Source organism: Mauremys mutica, chromosome 25, assembly GCF_020497125.1.
Source record: "Mauremys mutica isolate MM-2020 ecotype Southern chromosome 25, ASM2049712v1, whole genome shotgun sequence".
NCBI lineage: Eukaryota > Metazoa > Chordata > Testudines > Geoemydidae > Mauremys > Mauremys mutica.
The window spans coordinates 67721-86563 of NC_059096.1; the positions used below are offsets into that span (position 1 = coordinate 67721).

The 18843-nt window shown below is 56.9% G+C and overlaps 1 protein-coding gene across 3 annotated transcripts; it reads left to right on the forward strand.

Moving 5' to 3' along the window:
- Positions 1–1797: 1797 nt before the first annotated feature.
- On the forward strand, positions 1798–17271 carry LOC123356262 (putative protein PTGES3L). 3 transcript variants are annotated; one of them, XM_044999346.1, is made up of 17 exons: positions 1870–1892; positions 4118–4249; positions 4402–4468; positions 5120–5218; positions 5933–6022; positions 7449–7502; positions 10205–10330; positions 10414–10573; positions 11942–11999; positions 12401–12557; positions 12689–12805; positions 13431–13561; positions 13749–13815; positions 14059–14144; positions 14876–14930; positions 15515–15609; positions 16206–17271. In XM_044999346.1, the coding sequence occupies exons 1-17, from the start codon at positions 1885–1887 to the stop codon at positions 16339–16341; spliced, it is 1638 nt and encodes a 545-aa protein (XP_044855281.1). In that variant the 5' UTR covers positions 1870–1884; the 3' UTR covers positions 16342–17271. The 3 variants fall into 3 exon arrangements, with proteins under 3 accessions (XP_044855280.1, XP_044855281.1, XP_044855277.1); XM_044999342.1 differs by lacking the exons at positions 1870–1892; positions 4118–4249; positions 4402–4468; ... (1 more) ...; positions 5933–6022; positions 7449–7502 and adding an exon at positions 9940–10068; XM_044999345.1 differs by lacking the exons at positions 10205–10330; positions 10414–10573; positions 11942–11999; ... (6 more) ...; positions 15515–15609; positions 16206–17271 and adding exons at positions 8301–8329; positions 8775–9348 and having other exon boundaries at positions 1798–1892.
- Positions 17272–18843: the final 1572 nt, after the last annotated feature.

An 18843-nucleotide genomic window follows, 5' to 3' on the forward strand; every position in this document is an offset into this window, starting at 1 on the left:
TATGAACAGTAGACACATTAGATTGTATAGGGCATTTCTATGGGGCTTTTCATCTCCACCACAACTTACCAACACAACCCTATTCACCCTCACAGTTGGTGAGACAGGCAGACAGGCACAGAGAAGTGAAGGTTACATAGTGAGACAGCGGAACAGCCAGAAATGGAACCTCCAGGCAATTTTCTCTAATTTAGCCGCCTAAAATATAGGGCCTAAATCCGTACTGAGGCACCCGAATAAGTGGTCTGATTTTCAGAGGTGCTGAGCACCATAGTCCCCCTTGACTCCAGCTTTAGCAGGGCTGGGTCAGAACCACTCAGCTAAAGAGCACACAGACTGACAGCCCAGGCCTGGCTGCTGCTCTGGATATCAACATGGACAAAGCCAAGTTAGCAGAGGGGCCATATGCAAGGCATGGGAGGGGAGCAGGTGTTTTCCCCACAGCTCTTGGTACTGACACCACACATCCTATGTACCTAAAGAGAATTATCAATCCTGTGGGTCCTATCAGGGCCCAGATTCCCCATATAGGATGCAACAGGTAAGTAGTTTGGGACAGCATAATATTGGGGGCAGCAAACCATCAGTGACCATTTATCTGGGTGACACTGGGCTGGTAGGGGATGGACACTGGCTAGTCCATCAAGGCAGCACAAACCCTAGTGCCACCTCTGGCCCCCATCCTTGGCATTAGGGCTCAGGCTTGGGGGAACGTAGTCACTACATCCCGAGAGCATCCCTCTCTCCAGCCCAGCATCCTGTGTCTGAGCCGTTAGAGGACACCACTACTCACAAAGCCCCAGAATTGTAATTCCTCTGCCCTCCAGGAGGACATTGGTCTGGAGCTGGACTCTTTCCTCCTGTTACCTGCACTCTTGTTTATCTGGATCTTCCCTGTTCAGGTGCAGGCTCATGTATCACAACTAGTCAGTCCCTTATGCCCTCAGTTCTCTCTCCAGGGTAAGCGAGCCAGGACCCACATGCTCCAGTCTAAGCCAAGGGGGAAAGGGGCTGGCACAAAGCACTGGGGTCACACCAGTGATCTGCATCTCTGGTGTTTGTTTTCCCACTGTCAACTGTGCTTAATCCATGGCAGCAGTGGGCAACAGAGAGCAAAGGGGGGACTCCCAGGCCCTGCGGGGCTCCTCCTGCCCCAGTACCCGGTACACAGGGCAGGGGTTTACTACTGTAGTCAATCGAGAGGAGCATTCCACCCTGCCTGTGGCCACAGGGCTGCTCTCACCTCTGCACAAGAGAGGCTGCTCCCTCCCAGCTGCCGGGTTCTTGCACCCTTGAGTACATGGTGCTGGGCTCAGAGCCCCCTTGGCACACGCAGACTGGGTGTAATCACCCCCAGTGCTCCCTGCTGGCCTTGGCTTGGTGGGGAGGAGGGGCCGTGGACTGGCTGTGATGGCAGCTCCAGCACCAATGGCTCCTACACCTCCCCAAGCTGCCCCACGGGGGTCACTTCTGGAACTCGCCCTTCTACAGCCCCTGTCATCCACATCCCCTCGGGACAGCGGCCGTTATCCCCACGACAGAAGGGGAAACTGAGGCACGGCATGGGGAAAGTGATTTGACCAAGGTCAGAGCAAGCCCGTGGCACTGTCAAGAAATGAACCCAGGAGTCCTAGCCCCTAGATACCCCCTCCCCCCCCCCCCGAACTAGAACCCAGGGGACTGAGCCCCATCTCAGCCTGTCACGGCGCAGGGTGTCGCGGGGGGGCTCGGTGGCGCCGGGCTGGGAAGGAGCCGGGTCCCCGCGGGGCTTGGGCCGGGCGCAGCGTGTCTGTGACGGGCGCTGACAGCTGAAGCGGCCGGAGCTCCGCCTGCAGCCCGAAATAGCAGCGGCGGCCCGGCGCCGCCTCCAGAACAAGCCCGGCCATGGCGAGGTGAGCGGGGCGGGCGGCGGAACGCGACCCCCGGGACCCACTCGGGTCACTGCCCCCCCCTGGGACGCGACCCCCCCCGGGACCCCACTCGGGTCACTGCCCCCCGGCCAGCAGCCTCCACTCGGGTCACTCCCCCCCCCCCCCCCCGGCTGGGAAGCAATCTCCGGGACCCCACTCGGGTCACCCCTCCCGCTGGGACGCAATCTCCGGGACCCCACTCGGGTCACCCCCCCCCCCGCTGGGACACGATCCCCCCCAGGGACCCCACTCGGGTCACACACACAGCCCGGCTGGGACGTGACCCCTGGAGCTCCCATTCGTGTTACCACCCACCCCAGCCCCCAGCTGGGTCACTCCCCCAGGCTGGGATGCGACCCCTGGCACCCCACTCCGGTCACTGTTCCCCCGGCCGGCACCCCCCACTCGGGTCACTGCTCCCCCTGGCTGGGACACGGCTCCTGGAGCTCCCACTCAGTTCACCCCCACCCCTCCCCCCCAGCCACTATCCGTCACTGGGACCCCCACTAGAGATACAATCCCCCATTTGGGTCACTGTCCCCCCCTGCTGGGACACAATCCCTGGACCACCCACTCGGGTCACCCCCTCACCCACCAGCCCCCACTCGGGTCACTGGGACACTCACATCCTCAGCTGGGACTTTTCTTGTCTGACTGGAACCTGGAAAGCGTCCTGCATGTTGGAAACAGCCCTAGCAACTCGCTAGGAGACACCCCACTGGCCCGGGGCCCCTCCGTGCCCCAGCACACAGGGGAAAGGCTCTCTGTCACTCAGGGCCAGCCCAGAGCAGGAGCCTCCCCGCCCCGGGGGACAGGCTTGGGCTAGTGGGGCTTGGGCTAGCAGGGATCTCCAAGTAGCTGTGTAGAAAAAACTCTTTACATTGCAACTGGGGGCTGGAGGAGCTCAGGCTCTGAAGCCTCCGGAGGGGGTGAGCTTCAGAACCCAAGTGCAACCTCAGAGCCTGTCTATACAGCCATTTTGAGAGCACTAGCCAACCTGCTTGCCCACGTCTGTGGGCCCGGGCTGGGAGGCTGGTTGCTGCGGCGTGTGCACCCAGACCCTGGGTGGCCCGGGCCAGTGGAATGTACAGGGCTCCTGTAACATGACTCCACGGTGAATTCTGGGCCCTGCTCGGCCTGTCTTGTCTCCTGCCCTTGCCCGGCTGAGGCAAATGCCACGGGAAGATGGGAATTCGCTTACCCAAGGCTCAGCCCAGGCTGTTTACAGGCCCTGCAGCCTTTGGCTCATGCAGATGGCAGCCGCCTGTGGGGCAAAGAAAGGTGGCTATAAAGCAGGGGGCTGCTCAGGTGAATGGGACCACATGGCAATAGGGCGACCCCCGGAATCTGTCCCCAGAATAGCAAAGTCTCCCTAGGGGCTGGACTTCACTGGCAGTTAGAGACGCTGAATTAATTTGTTCTGAGTCGGTGCGAATCTCTGTAACCTGTGGCAGCCAGCAGGGCCCAGTGAAACATGGAGGGATGCTCAGGAGTGCAGTCAGCGTGCCCTGATTTATTTCAGTCTGCTCACTAAGTATTAAACAAATCCCTGCTCCCCAGACCCCGCAGCTCCTCTTTCCCCACTGCCCAGAGCCCATGGTGCAGTGGCAGGGGCTCTGTGGGGATCTGTCTGACAGGCAGGGATGACTTTTCAGATCTAGGTGTTTTCCTCAGACCTCTTGCCCAGCAGTGTCTGCCTGGGCACTCTCCGAGGCGAGGGCAGCGGTCTTGGGGGTTGTGACTGCACTCCAGTGAGCGATTGTGCTTAGTGAGGGCGGTCCCTTGCCTCGCACATGCAGGCTGTACAATAGCTTCACTCCCAAAAGCACAAGCCTTGTGTCTCTGGGAGGTCCCTCTCTGATCACATGGTGCTGCAGGATTCTGTCACTGAGGTGCCGAGAGAGGCCAGTTCCCGGGACGCTGCCAAGATAAAATGATGCTTTTTGGAAGTGTAACAAGTTTGCTGAATCTGCAGCCAGCTTCTTGCCTGCCTGGTGCCTGCCCCCTTTTCCTGGGTCTCGCCCTCTCCCTGTTACTACATGCCAATCGTCTGGCCCAGGCAGGTGTAACAAGGGCAGCTTACTGCTGCTCTGAGAACTCCGCACAACGCCTTACACACAAGCTGCTGCTGTGGGATGCCGTGAGATGAAAGGTGGCACAGAAATGCCAGGTCTTACTCTGCTCCCTGGAATTCACCCCTTCTGAAGGGTCTCTTGTTTGCCAAGGCAACCTGCAAAAACGCTGTGGTACGACCGCCCGCGGTACGTCTTCCTGGAGTTCTGCGTGGAGGACAGCACAGACGTTAAAGTCGACATTGACGACCACCGGGTGGTGTTCAGGTGAGCTTCCAGCCCCTGGTAACCGGCACTCAGTGGCATGGCCCTGAACCGGGAGCTGTACAGGGCAGGGCCAGCAGGAAGGATCCTCTTAGAGATCGTCACGGAGAAGGCCCAAGCCCAGTTCTGAGCTAACCGAGTTTGTGTTTTGGCAGCTGTAAAAATGCAGACGGCGTGGAGATGTACAACGAGATCAACCTGTACACCAGGGTGAACTCCAAAGTGAGCAGCCGCCCCGTGCGATGAGGCATCAGAGCCCAACTCCTACAGGCCTCGATGCCTCCAAAGGGACCGTGAGCTTATGACAACCCGAGGAAGGGTTTGGGGGGAAGGGGAGTGATTTGCCTTCACACTGGCCAAGGCCATCCTGGCCTATCACATCATGTGATCTCATTGCTCAGACAGGAGCATGACCCCAGACACTCACTGTCCCCAGAGGTTGGGAGACCAACAAGGGATGCAATTAGGCATCATCTCTTGGTGCTGCTATGCCTTCAGCCTTACCCAGCCCTTCCCATCAGCCCCCAACGGTGCTTTGTTTTGGGTCGTGGCCATCACTGCCTCTGCACCCAGGGGATTTTGCCCAGCTAAGTGAATCAGAGACACCCAGCAGGCCCGGCTGCATGGAGAAGATGCAGGTATCCCCAGGAAAGCCCCCTCTTCTCCTGCATTCTCCTCTTACAGCCAGCTCTCCCATGCCCAGATTTGCACCTCGATTCCTGCAGGCTGAGTCTTGATCTCCAGGGACTTTCCCATGTGTGTCAGAGCTTGGGAAGGGCTTCATTTTAATTCTGGACATCGTGGCTTATTGAGAGGGAGAGAGGTGCCCAGAAGCCATGTCAGGCAAGGTGTCTTTGCTCTGTCCCTTGGCAGGACTCGCAGCAGAAGCGCTCTGACCGTTCCATTACCTGCTTCATAAGGAAGTGGAAGGAGAAGGTGGCATGGCCGCGCCTCACCAAGGAGAACATCAAGGTAAACACAGGGCCTGAGCAGCTGGGGCCCCTTCCTTTGGAGTTGTTTTTCCCCAGTGAAAAGCTCAGAGTTTCTCCCACCTGTGGGCACTGCCGGGGCTGGCACAGCACTGTCTGCTGCTCACTCTGGCATTGCTGGTTTGGATTTTATGCCTCGGTTAGTGCTGGTGAAAGGTGCCAGGTAAGCAGCTCCCAGAGACTGAAATCCTCTCGCTATAGAGCAGGTACCACAGACACCAGCCCAGCACCACTCACTGCACCTGGCTCAGCTCTGATGGGCGAGACCCCGGGGCGGGGGGGGTACAGCTTGGACTCCTAAGCTCCTTGGGACAGGGACCTTCTCTCTGTTGTGTGTGTGCAGAGCTCCTAGGCAGCACCACAATTCTGTCCATGACAACAGAGCACCACGCTGGACTGCTAACAAGGGGCTGCCGAATAGCCATCAGCTGGTAATGCTGGGCACTACCGATCTGGGCCAAACCTCCATAAGTGCCTTGCAGTGAAAGGCCATAGGTCCTCCAGCTCAGGCTGGGGTGGAACCAGTACTCTAAAGATGGAAGGCCTCATAACCCCCACCCCTGCCTGGGGCTGGATCAGGGCTGGTGTTGTCCAGATCCCATCCCCAGCCAGCCCCCAGCCCCCAAAGGCATCAGACTTGCTGCATTCAGCGCTGCGCTGCATCTGTTGTGATGCTGTTTCTCCTGCTTGCTCATAGCCAGTCTGGCTGTTTGTGGACTTTGATAACTGGCGAGACTGGGAAGGGGATGAGGAGGCAGAAATGGCCATGGCTGAGCAGTACGCAGAGGTAAGTCTTAGGTTACTGCATTTATATTTGGGTCTGAGCAGTGAGCCAGCTGCATCACAAGATCCCAAGCAGTGACTTGAGGCCCCATGCAGAGCCCACAGGGGCCGAGACCTTCTGGGCGAAGGTGCTGCAGGGGCCTTCCTCAGTTATCCCTGTTTCATGTTACTCAATGCAAAGTCCTTGGGGCAGGAGGAAAGTCTGAGCATTAGCTCAGTAAAGTGTCAATTATCCAGTACAGGAAAGTGCTGCTGCACTTTGTAAAACCTACTGTGAGACAGACTGAATATGATTAAATGACTATCCCTAAAACCAATTTATCTCCTCCCAGCACTGCCTGGGTAATGTCCCAGCTTGCCTTAAAAACTCACTGTTGACTCCAGACTGACTGGCTAGAGCAGCGGTTCTCAACCCGCATCCCAAGTGGTGCACTGCTGTGGCCCAGCTGTGTGCTAAAGGCTGCTGGCTGGCCCTCCGCCCACGGCTCCACCCCTGGCCCCTCTGCGGAGGGGTCTCCGGGCAGGAGGCGCTGAGCACAAGGGTCTGTGGGGCCACGTTGTGGTTCTCAACCTGTGGCCCAGGTAACACATTGTGGGCCACATATGCAGCCCAGGATGATAAATAGGTTGAGAACATTGGATTAGAGAAATTTCAGCTGTGGCTGTTGGCATGTGGCTCAGTATCTCCACCAACTGGCTAGGAGCAGAAATGCACCATGGCTTTGGCCAAACCGGAGAGGTGAGGTATGGACAATAAGCAGGACATGGATCTTAATGCACAGCAGGAAGGAGAAAGAGCCATAGTGAGAGAACTACTGAGTAGAAACCCTGCTATTGCAGTCTAGCTAGATACTTATCTGGCCCCTGTGAGTATCTGAGCACCTCCTAGTCAATGCATTTAGCCTCACAGTACCTTGGAGAGACAGGGAAGCATCAACCCCATGGTGCAGAGCGGGAACAGGCCCTGAGGGAAGGGACTTGTCCAAGGTCACACAGGGAGTCTGACTGAGCCAGGGACTGAACCTTGGTCTTTTGCATCCCGATCTGGTGCCCCATCCACCTGATCAACGATCCTACCCCATGATAGCAGGGGGTCTGTCTTACGTAGAGCCCCATTGTGGGAGCTGCCTTCAGCAGGAGTGAGGAGGCCCCAAGATGGCCACTGGCACTGGGCTAAAGTCCAGTGGAAACCTTGGGGTACAGCCTGCAGCCAAAGTCACTTCCCCCTGAGCAAGGTTTGGATGAACCAGCTGAGCCAAGCATGCACAGCCCATGTGCTTCTCCCTCTCCCTGCTGTGGGTCTGTGTCACAAGGGGAGCTGGGATCCCTGGGGGTGGAAGGCGCTGCCTGGGAGGAGAAGGGACTCCAGCCCCGCCACTTTGGTTGTGGGTTCCTTTCTTTATTCGCATGACTGTCTGTTTCCCGTCCAGCTCCTGCAGAAGGTCACTGTTAAAGGCACACCCCCTGCAATGGACGACCTGGATGTAAGTACAGTTGGTCACTGCCTTGCTGAGACAATAAGTTCTGGGTGGTTTTACACAGCCAGGCTCTTTGCCTCTGGCCCTCCCAGTGCCCAAGCCTGGCTCCCAGCTGCTCTCTCTCTGCCAGCCAATGGGGAGCCTCATCTCAGCATGGACTAAAGCCAAACTTCTTCCAGGCCAATGGTTCTCTGAAATTCCACTGTGCTAAGCGGCCCTATGTTCTGGGTGTGGAGACCTGCTCTGTGTAATTGTGGGAACACCAGAACTGTCATTGCCCTGTCCTTTGAAAAATACATCTAAGAACACAGGGGGAGCAGGAAGGGAACCAGCAAGGAATCCTGCCTGCTGCTACTCTGGGCTGCAGAGGAACAAATGGTGCATCTAATTCGTATCAAACCTCCTGCACAACTAGAACGGATGACTGGCCTGTCTAGTGTGGTTCCGGCCTGTGCCAGTAGCCAGTCCCTGATGCTGAAAACCCTCTATATGCTCCTGACGAGATATACAGTGCAGCTCATCAAAGCAGGGTTCCTTCCAGACCCTGTGGCCATTGGCTTATGCCCAGCAGCATGTGGTTGAGGCTGGTTTTTCAGGGTTTCCTTCCACACTCTAGGCCCAACACACATTTCAGGGTCCTGGAAACACTGGAAGTCTTGAGCATTTCTAACTTGCCTGGGTCCCAGGGTGTCTGGTACTATGGAGTGTCCTTGTTTCACTCCATTCTGTGGTCACACGTAGCATTAAGGGAAACACTCCGTGTCCTTTCTAGACTCACTATCTGACTTTCCATCTCTTTTCCAGGATGACATTTGAAAGCACAGACCCTGGTGGTAAGAACTCCCCTGAAGCACTATCTGGCTGCAACTGAGCCTCCCTGTTACCTGATGGGAGATGTGCACTCTGACCTGCCGACAGTGACCAGGATTAGCGCATATATCACCCTTCGCTGCACTGGCAATTGCCCTCTGGGATCTGAAAGGACTTAAGGGGAGGCTGGTGGGATGAGAGTGCTGCAAGCAGCCCTTATTCTCTGCCCTTGCCATTGTCTTCCTGCCTGGCCCAGGAGAGCTGGGTGCAGCTCTGGCATTCACTGGATCACCTGAGAGTAACATAGCTGCCCACCTTCCTACTATTTCCTGTGGTACCTATTCTCTCCTGGGGGCCTGACCCTCCCCCTGCTCTCATCCTGTCCCCTTCTCTCCCCTCAAGGCCTGACTCCCTGCTCTGCCCCCACCCAGGGGCGCACTTTCTGACTGCCCTGTTTTTCCCCCACAGAGACATGACAGCAGCGGCTGAGATGAAGCGAGCTGGGGAGGGAGGTAGCAGTGTTTAAGTGCCACTGTGGTTCAAATGCGCCAGGGACTCGCCTGCTTCAGACTTTGGCTCCAAATTGCACAATCACGGACCCTAGAACTGGAAAAGCCCTGCTGGGCCCATTTTGCCCGCCCTTGAAGTCAGACCCAGAGTGGGACTGTTTCCTATTGTATCGGGCAGTCTAGTTTCAAACACGCTAAGCCCTGGAACTGCCGCCACTTCCATTAGGAGACTATTCCACAGCCAGACACCGTTCAGTGGCAGGCAGGTTCCTGTGTCTCATTTTACCCCGTTATTGCCACTTATACTGCCACGAACCAGCCTGAGTCACTTCTCTCCCTCCCCGGCACGGCCTCTGGCCCTGTGCTGACCGCACTCAGCCACGCCGCAGAGATTTAGCCGCCTTCCCTGCTCGGCACCTGCCGCTTGTTCCTCTTGCTGCCGAGACCCTTCTCCGCTCGTCCGTCCCGCCCAGGCGTTTGGGGGGTGGGGAGGCAAAGTGGAGAGAAGGCCTGTTAATAAAGGAGAAACCTGCCATGCTGGCTGCTGTTCCTGTGCTTGGGTTTTCCTGCCACACTGGGCCCAGGTTTCCAAGAGCCATTGGTGCCCGCGAGGTTACCCCGCCCAGGACAGAGAGGGACCCGGGTGGCACGTGCCTCTGGGGGCGGCTACGGGCCTGGCGCTTGCAGGGTCCAGGGGAGACGCTGAGACCCCCCTGCCCACAGGGCAGCTCCCCAGGCCAGGCTGCTGCCCCGGGGTGGGGGGTGCTCGCCGACCCCCCCAGACCAGACCCGTAGGACGGGCCGTGGGTCCCGGGGGACACGTGGGTCATGGGGTGAGACGCGGGGGGCGCGACACCCGTGGGTCCTGCGGGGGTGAGCTCCAGGGGAAAGCCCACGGACCTGGGGGGAGGGGGAGGAGACAGGCCCATGACGTCACCACCCCGCCCCCTCGCGGCGTCCAGTGTTCGCGTGTCCCCTCCCACTCGCCGTCCGCGTTCGCCGGTCGCGTGTCCCCTCCCACTCGCCGTCTCCGGCCGCAGCTCGCGTTCGCCGGTCGTGTGTCCCCTCCCTCTCGCCGTCCGCGTTCGCCGGTCGCGTGTCCCCTCCCTCTCGCCGTCCGCGTTCGCCGGTCGCGTGTCCCCTCCCTCTCGCCGTCCTCTTCCGCCAGTTCTGTCCCCGCCCGCTCGCCGCCCCGCCCCGGCCCGGCCGCCGCGATGGTGTTCCAGTGCCAGAGGGACAGCTGGGCCCGGCAGGTGCGGGAGCCGCGGGGCGGGGTCGGTTTGGGGGGGCGGCGGCGGGGGGCGCGCGGTGCGGCGGGGCCCTTGCGCGAGGCTCCCACGCGTGACACGCGCGTGCCGGGCTCCGCGTGACCCCCCCCCCGTTTTGCAGTTCACCACCAGGGTCGCGTCGTGCCGCCCCGCGGAGCTGCCGGCCGAAGGCGGCGCGAAGGAGACGCTGCGGGGCTTCCACGTGGTGCTGGAGGACACGATTCTCTTCCCCGAGGGCGGGGGCCAGGTACGGGCTCGCGGGGGCGGGGCGGGTCCGGGTCGGCACCGGGGGCTGCGTCCCCGCTGCTGACCGGACGCTCCTCCCTGCAGCCCGACGACCGGGGACTCATCGCCGACATCCCCGTGCTCCGCGTGACCCGGCAGGGCCCGGCCGCTGTCCACTTCGTGCAGACGCCGCTGGAGCCGGGCAGCGAGGTGCTGCTGACGGTGGACTGGGACCGGCGGTTTGACCACATGCAGCAGCACTCAGGTGACCCGCTTTGGCCCCCAGAGACTATGGCTCCTGCCGGGCTAGTAACACCTTGGACAGGGACCCTGCGTTTCCTGGGGTTGCCAACTTTATACTCCCACAAAACCAAACACCCCTGCCCTGCCCCTTCTCCATCCCCCGACCTCTGTTGCCTGCTCTCCCCATCCTCACTCACTTGGCTGGCTCAGGGGGTTGAGGGCTCTGGGGTGGGGCTGGAGATGAGGGGGTTGGGGTGCAGGAGGGGGCACAGGGTAGGACCGAAGGGTTCAGAGGGCAGGAGAGAGCTCAGGGCACAAGGAGGGTGGGGAAGGTGAGAGCTACGGCTGGGAGTGTGGGCTCTCAGGTGGGGCTGAGGGGTTTGGGGTGCAGGAGGGGACTCCAGGCCAGGATTGAGGGGTTTAGAAGGGGATCAGGGCTGGGGCAGGGGGTTGGGGCATGGGAGGGGGTTAGAGGTGCAGGTGCCAGGTGGCGCTTACCTCAGGCAGCTCCTATGGGGAGGCACATCCAGGTGGCTCTGCGTGCTGTCCCATCCACAGGCACTGCTGCCGCAGCTCCCATTGGCTGCAGTTCCTGGCCTGTGTGAGCTGCGAAGCTGGCATTTGGGGCAGGGGCAGCACGCGGAACCCCCGGCTGCCCCTACATGTAGGAGCTAGAGTGGGGACATGCCACTACTTCTTGGAGACGCAGGGAGCCTGCCTTAGTCCCGCAGTGCTGACCAGAGATGCCATGGTCCCTTTTTGACTAGGTGCTCCAGTCGACAACTGGACATCTGGCAACCCTATATGTTTCATAGGTGCCGAGTGCATTTTTAGAACCCATGGAGGCCTGGGGGGTGTGATACACGCCACCAGGGTCTCTTTACCCCATTCAGGTGCAAAGTTACCGAATGGCCTACCAAAAAGGGAAGGATTATTAGAGCCCATTAAAATAAGACCCTGTCATGGTGTTCAAACCTCTGCAGCGCTGTCAGAGCTGTGTGTTTGTCGTGCCCTGCCGGGCAAGGACAAGACTTGCCCATAAAGCAGCGTCATGTTGCCCATGATCCCAGAATGGTTTTGGATATCAGTGACTCCTTCTGTAGGTGATGTGGCTAGTGACCACTTAGTTTTCTCTATTAGGAGGGGCTGGTTTTCTGGGTTTTCTGTGGCATTTCTGGAACTCTTGAGAAGGTAGGTGCTAGCCTTGCAGGTGCTGTCCTGGGTCATAAACAAATACTTTTAGGAGACTTGGAGCAGAGAGATGCTGTCTGATTTGACCTCCTCTTAACAGGCAGTCACATTCTCTCTCTCTCTCTCTGTGTACATGCACGCCTAGCACTAGTAAAAATAAACTAAAACCTCACAGCCATTGCTTGCACTTCTCTTCCAGGGCAGCATCTCATCACTGCCCTTGCAGATCTGATGTTTGGATTCAAAACAACTTCATGGTGAGCAGGAAAAGTGTTCCTTTTAACTCTGTCCTTAAACCTTGTTTGGCTTGTGCCACAATGCTGGGTCCTGAGGGATGAATGTTGATAAATGCAGGGAGCGTGGCGTGCAGACACATGCTGCTCAGCTGCAGAAGGCATGGTAGAAGTGACCGCGCTGTGACTGGAGAGAAGCTGTGTGGAGTGTTGCTCTGCCTCTCTGTTCCCTTCTCTCAGAAACACAAGCACACATCTGGTGCTATGTAAACAATATACACAGAGAGAGCACGCACGTGCTTTGCTCCAGTAACAGAATTCCAAGGTGCTTCCTCCTGCACATGCCCAGTGTTGCACAGAGGGACTTTTGAGCTTGTGTCCTCTGTTGTATTGGCAGGTGTGTCTGATGTTTATGGTCCTTGCAGGGAGCTAGGCCATCAGCGCACTGTCATCGAGCTGGACACACCTTCGGTGACAGCAGAACAGGTGGAGGCTCTAGAGAAGAATGTGAATGAGAAGATCCGGGCCCGTATTCCTGTGGTGGTGAGGGAGCACTCTGAGGATGACCCAGAGATTGAGACGGTGAGTAGCAATGGAGGATGCTGGCAAAATTCATTCCAGAGCCATGTGGGGCAGAGGGGAATATGCCACCCAGTCTCCTTTTAGCCCCAGGGCATGGGCTGCCATGCTCGCCTTCCTGGTTCTCTTGCTAGGTGAGACGCCGCGGTCTGCCCGAGAACCACACAGGGCCAGTGCGTATCATAAGCATCGAGGGCATAGACGACAACATGTGCTGCGGGACTCACGTCTCCAACTTAAGTGACCTGCAGGTAAGGGCTGCGCTGCCTCAGCGGCTTCAGTGCTCAGGCACCGGCCTGCAGATCAGCTGGTACAGCAGGAGTCCCTGGGCCCTCTGCAGATTGTCCCGGTTGGACAGAGAACCCCAATCACAAGCCGGAGAGAGAGAGTGGTGGGACACAGCCCTGCACCCTGTGGTTACCATCGTCCACTCACGTCCCCCACACCACTGCATTAGTGAGGGTTTGCCACCCGTGAACAATCCCCCGTGTTCTTCATGCAGAATTAGATGAAAATTTAATTCCAGAGCTGCCCCTGGGTTTTGATGTCCTTACAGTCAGCTTGATAAGACAAATGACCCTTCCCTGCCAGTTGGCATGCCTGGTGCGCTGTGGGGTGGGATATTAGGGTAAAGGAGGCTTGTTGGCACACCAGGTCCAGGTGCGCTAGACAGCATGGTACATGGCTAATGCGTAATGGCACATGGCTAATGAAAGTGTCATCTATTTTTTGGCTATATTTGAAGGCTGATGTCAGTGGGTTTAATTCTGGTGATAGAAAGTCGACATTCACAATGACACATGGTCTAATGGACCTTTAGCTGTCTGTAACACACCATTGTACCTCTCTGATCAGGGTGTTTGTTTCTCGTTTAAGGTTATTAAGCTCCTTGGCACAGAAAAGGGAAAAAAGAACAAAACCAACTTGGTCTTTCTGGCAGGAAATAGAGTACTGAAGTCTGTCGAGCGAAGTCACAGCATCGAGAAGGCACTAACCTCGCTGCTTAAGTAATGTCCTTTCCCAGTTTCCCCTGTCCTTGCTTCTCCTCCTTGCCCAGAGAGGAGCAGCATGTGACCCTAAAGAGGGCATTTCTAGCCCCTGGCTCGGGTGGTATGTTGTCTGCTGCGGCTTCATTGGCGGAGCCCTCTCTGTCCAGCACCTTGACAGCCCAAACTCTGCCTTGTTGTTTTCCAGAAATGGAGCAGAGGAGCACGTGGAGGCTGTGAAGAGGCTGCAGAATTCTGTGAAGCTGCTTCAGAAGGTGCGGCTGTGGCCTAGCCCTCACTCCGGCGAGGGTCTGAGCTTTGCTAACAGCAACAGTGCCTTGAATAATTGTATTCAATGAGAATTCAGTTTTAGAATCTCCCTTGTGTTGACCCTGGAAGCTGTGAAAATTGTCACTCCACCTGTCTCAGGAAACTCCATCCCCGACCCCACTCCACCCCATCCCCGTGTTCTCGCGCTGACTCCTGGGTCTGCAACATGAGGTTTGCTTCCCTTGCAGAACAACTTGAACTTGCTTAGAGACCTCGCTGTTTTGACAGCACAGAACTTCAAAAGCAATCCAGGCCGAGTGTTTGTGTTGCACAGGTAAGGCACAGATCCAGGGAAGGGGGCTCGGGTGCTGCAGCGTCTTACTCACAGATTCCAAGGCCAGAAGGGAGCATCGTGATCATGTAGTGTGAATTCCTGCATAACACAAGCCAGCATGGCAGCTGCTTCCCTCTGCTGTGCATTCAGGGCTGTTTATAACAGAGGTCTATTAAATCCCGACATTCTTTAAGAGAGAACATAAACTGAGGAAACAGAATATTAAACCAACTGCCTGGGCCTGCTGGAAAGGCTCATAATTAAAGTCCAATGTGGTTGTATTTCGGCTGTTGAACTCTGCTGGTTTTAGTACATTTGTCTGCTTATCCCTCCCTGCTGGTGGTATTGTCAAAAAAATGGAAGAGCTCCATTGGTTACAGAGTAAACACTTTAATAATTCTTCATTTGTGGGTGGGAAACATAGAAAGGATTTGTCTGTATAAATTGCTAATCACTGTCCTAATGATGAGAGGCCACAGCCCTGACCCTTGGCACAAAGCATGCTCACCCAGGGTCTGGCTTCCAGCTTCCCTGACAGTGTTTGATAAGAAGCTGGTGGGAAATTTGACTCTAAAAATCAACCAAAAGCCAAGCCAGGGCAATGTCTGGTCTGTGTGGGTGTTTGGTTTCTGGCTCTGTCATAGAGTTTAGGCCAGAAGGCCTTCACCACCAGAGGCATATCTGGATTCTCTAGGCCGGGGCATCTCTGAAATGGTTTTTACCCTTTACAGGAAAGACGGTGACTCTGAGTTCATGAATATCATCGCCAATGAGATCGGGACAGAGGTGAGCTCTCTCTGGCTTGTCCTCACCCCTTGATGGCACTTTGGCCTCTGCTATGGGCTACGTAGTCTCTCCCCACCCTTGACCAGCCCCCAGAATACACTGACCAGAAAACAAAGGCCTCATTCTGCCCAGGATGTTGCAGCCCAAACTGTTACCACATCGGTGCCCCCCAGCTGTGATCTGGAGGGGCCCCGCCTGTCCCGGGGAGGTGGGAGCTCATTTCCAGGGCTCCTCCAGCTGTGCCCTTCCTGTTGATCAATGGGCTGGTTAGAGCCAAACGTGGGAAAGGTCCTTGTGCTCCAGACACCGGTCTCCCCCCAGCTCATTTAACACAGGGGCCGCCAGACACCAGTCACTGCCTTCCAGGACCGCGTGGGGCTTGTGACCTGGAGTAAAAGGCTCAGTAGCCCATTTCCGACCCCTCCCTCCAAGGTAGGTAGTGCCCCAAACAGTCTCCCCTCCAGCAACCTGTTCACAGCAAAGAGGAGGGGTGTTCTGACTCACATATGGGACTCCCAAGTCTCACTGCTCGAAGCGGGGGAGATGCAGAGATGTTCTGCCGCAGGATCCATCTCTCTTTACAGGACACCCTGCTCTTCCTGACTGTGGGAGACGAGAAGGCAGCTGGGCTCTTCCTCCTGGCTGGGCCCAGTGAAGTGGTTGAAAAATTAGGCCCCAGGTAAACTGTTCTGTGACCCCCGTAGTCCAGCAACCTTCCTGACCAGCTAGGGGACTATCAGCACTGTCAGGTCAGCCTCCAGCCCTAGGTATTGTCCAAACACCCAACAAACTCACAAAAGGAAAATAACATTTCCAGGGGGAGATTTCTACCCAGCCAGGTGTCATACCTGGCGCATTCCTTCTCCAGGGCCACCTTCCTCCTCCTCCTCCTGCTGCTGCTGCTACAGTCTGTCAGCTCTGTCTCCCCCGTCCGCTTCTTGCAGCTCTTTATAGCCAACACCTATCCTCCCTTTCTCAGCTGGGTCTGATTAGCCAGCTGGGCTGCCTGGCACCAGGCCTTCGGTGCTTAAAGGAGCAGGCCGCCCTGATACACCCCTGCTACGCTACAATTATTATTAATGAAGGGAAATTAAGTTCTGGCTGCTTTATCAGATCATTGATTTCACTGGCGTCTGGCTCAATATCTGAGGCAGGGCCTGTGCGTTAGCAGACAGGCCATTTCCCTCCTCTGCCCCCCAGGCACACCCAGTTTGGGGCTGTGTGAGAGAGCACATCCAGCCCTCCTGGTTTCAGCATGTGGATCTGTCCCTTTAGAGTGGCGGAACTGCTGGAAGGCAAAGGAGCCGGGAAACGGGACCGCTTCCAAGGCAAGGCGACCAGGATGAGCAGGCGAGCAGAGGTGCAGGCCCTGCTCCAGGACTTCATTGGCCACCAGACCCTGGAGGAGTAAGGACCAGCCCTCGCCAGAGGATTCCCCCATCTGCTGCTCATGGACCTGGGACGACAGGGTCACTTGCTGACTCCCTCTAGATGAATAAAAGTTGTGTTACGAGAATGATGTGTGCACGCGCAGAGCCCTGACGACCAAGCTGCCTGGGCTCTGACCTCAAACCAGGTCCTGTGGTTCCGGGCTATGCCAGGGGGTGCGTGGGGGGAGGTTGGGTGGGGAGAGGAGCAGGGAGCGCCAGGCGTATTTGGGCAGGGGGCTGACGCCCTCTGTTTCCCACTGGCCTGGCCATGATGTTGCAGACTTTCCCCAGATAAATGGTACAACCAGCTTCCTTAACTGGACGCTTCCTGGCGCTGCCGTTCTTGGCCAGGGCTGGGGACCACACTGCCAGGCAGAGCTCCTTTGCCATCCCTCATGGTCCAGCCTCCAGCAAACCCAGGGAACATCGTGCTGTAAGCCACGATCCTTGGCTTTTGCCTCATTTTCCATTGGTGGCCAGTACCAGCCTTGAAGAGCAACAGGTGATGACTGCAGTGTGAGTGGGTTTATTCCGGGTTACTGTGACCAGTACAAACACCCCTTTACATGTACTTGGTGCGGAGAATGGGGACGAGGGAGGTTAATCCCAGTAGGGGGCTGGGCTCTGACAATTGCTAACCCTTTCAGAGAACACCAAGGTAGCTCACAGGAGTCCCTATTCAGGATCCTGTGCGCGCTGCCCTCCAGATGAGGGACACGCCTGCAGGAGCCCGAGTGATAGAGGTAGGATGTTGCACCATCACTCATGTTGGCCAAGCAGTTTTCACTTTAACCAGGGCAACAGGAAACCTCGGGGGGTGAGGGGGATGCAACGTTATGGCAGGAATCAAAGGTGAGACTGGCTCATGCTGGTCTCTCAGTCACCCTGCCTCGCAGAGCTGGAACCAGATTGGGAAGTGGATGAAGAAGGCTGATATTGGCAGTCAAGGCGATGAAAAGGAACCAGTTCTGGAGGAAGCAATCACCTGGATCCCTGCCTCATGCAGGACGTTCATGCCGGCCTCCGTTCTTTGCTGATGTTCTGAAGCCACTGCAGGTGCTGGAGGGTTTATGCTGGTGCAGCTGGACTGTGCACAGCGTGGGTCCAGCCTGGCTGCACATGCTATCACTGACCTCTGAACTCAGCAGCAACCTCTGCCAACCTAGCACTGACCCAGTTACAAACCTGATGCAAGTGTTTGTCAAAACATGGCCGTAGAAAGTCCCTGACAGCCCAGCATTACCTTGAAACGGTGAAGCAACATCTTGCACCATACTGACAAACAGGGATTGCAGCCGCTCATGCTTCTGCCCAGGGTGGTCACTAGCCGCTCGGTGATCCCATGCATTCACAAATTACATGTAACCCTTTGCTCACTCCAGGTACATGTAGTTAAGGATCTGTTCAGATGGCAGGCACGTTGGAGAATACCAGCATTTGGAGTGTTAATCTAAGCTACTGGCTGGCAACTATGTCTTGGGGACATCTTTGTGCAGGAATCTGCATCCCTCCTGCTGGCCGTGAGGTTCATCTTTATTTATGCATCTGCAGTGCCTCTGTCTCTCAACAGCAGCCTACATTTCTAACTCCTGGTCACAGCAGTGCAGGTAACATCACAGCAGAGACCAGATTTCAGCCTGTTGTGCGACATCAGCGCTGCTAGCAAACCGGCTGGGTGGGTTTGGTATGAGGCTGAAAGCTGGGATTACTCACTGCATTGCACAGCATTTAGGAAAATTGCAGCTGGAATCTCATGTCTGAGATACCAAACTGCCCCTAGGGGAGTGAGGGGGGCTCATGGCTCTCCAGCATCCTTTGTGGGCAGGAAATGAGCGGTGCTCCCTCCTGTTCTGTGCACTCTACACACCCTCGCTCTGATTAGTGACAGTTATTGATAACAGGTCAGGAGCCACTCTGAGGCTGTTCATGCATGAGGCTGAATCCTGCGCGGATCTGTGTCCCTGTCCCCCCCCAGTATGGGGTTTTGTCCTGTGCTTGGTCTGTGGGGATGGGGCTGGAGAGAGGGAGGGTGGTGATGAAAGCCTGAAGCCTTGTGTGAGCATAAAGCTAGTGGGAACCAAGATCTATGGGATCTGTCGGCGTGGTCGGGTAGCCAGGCTAGCTGCCCATACTGCATGCAGGCGAGCAGCTCCTGGAATGGACATTCAGCTTTCAAACCCAAAAGCCCTAAGTCGACCTCCCCACCCCATACATATCTTGCTGCTGGAACTTCCCCTGCCACTGAACACACAGCTAATTCCAGGCATCGGCCCTGACTCCTGATCTGAGCCACAGGAGCAGAGATCTTCCCCTGTGCCAGGGAGCGTGGCCAGAATGGACTGGTTTCTCACTCTCTCAGGTCAAGCCCTGCCCCTGCACAGAGGGATCGGTAGGACGCCAGGTGCGCTGTATTGGGCGCATGGTAGGAAGCTGGAGACAAATCACCATTGCTCTGGGGCTGAAATGGAAACCTGAGCTCTGCA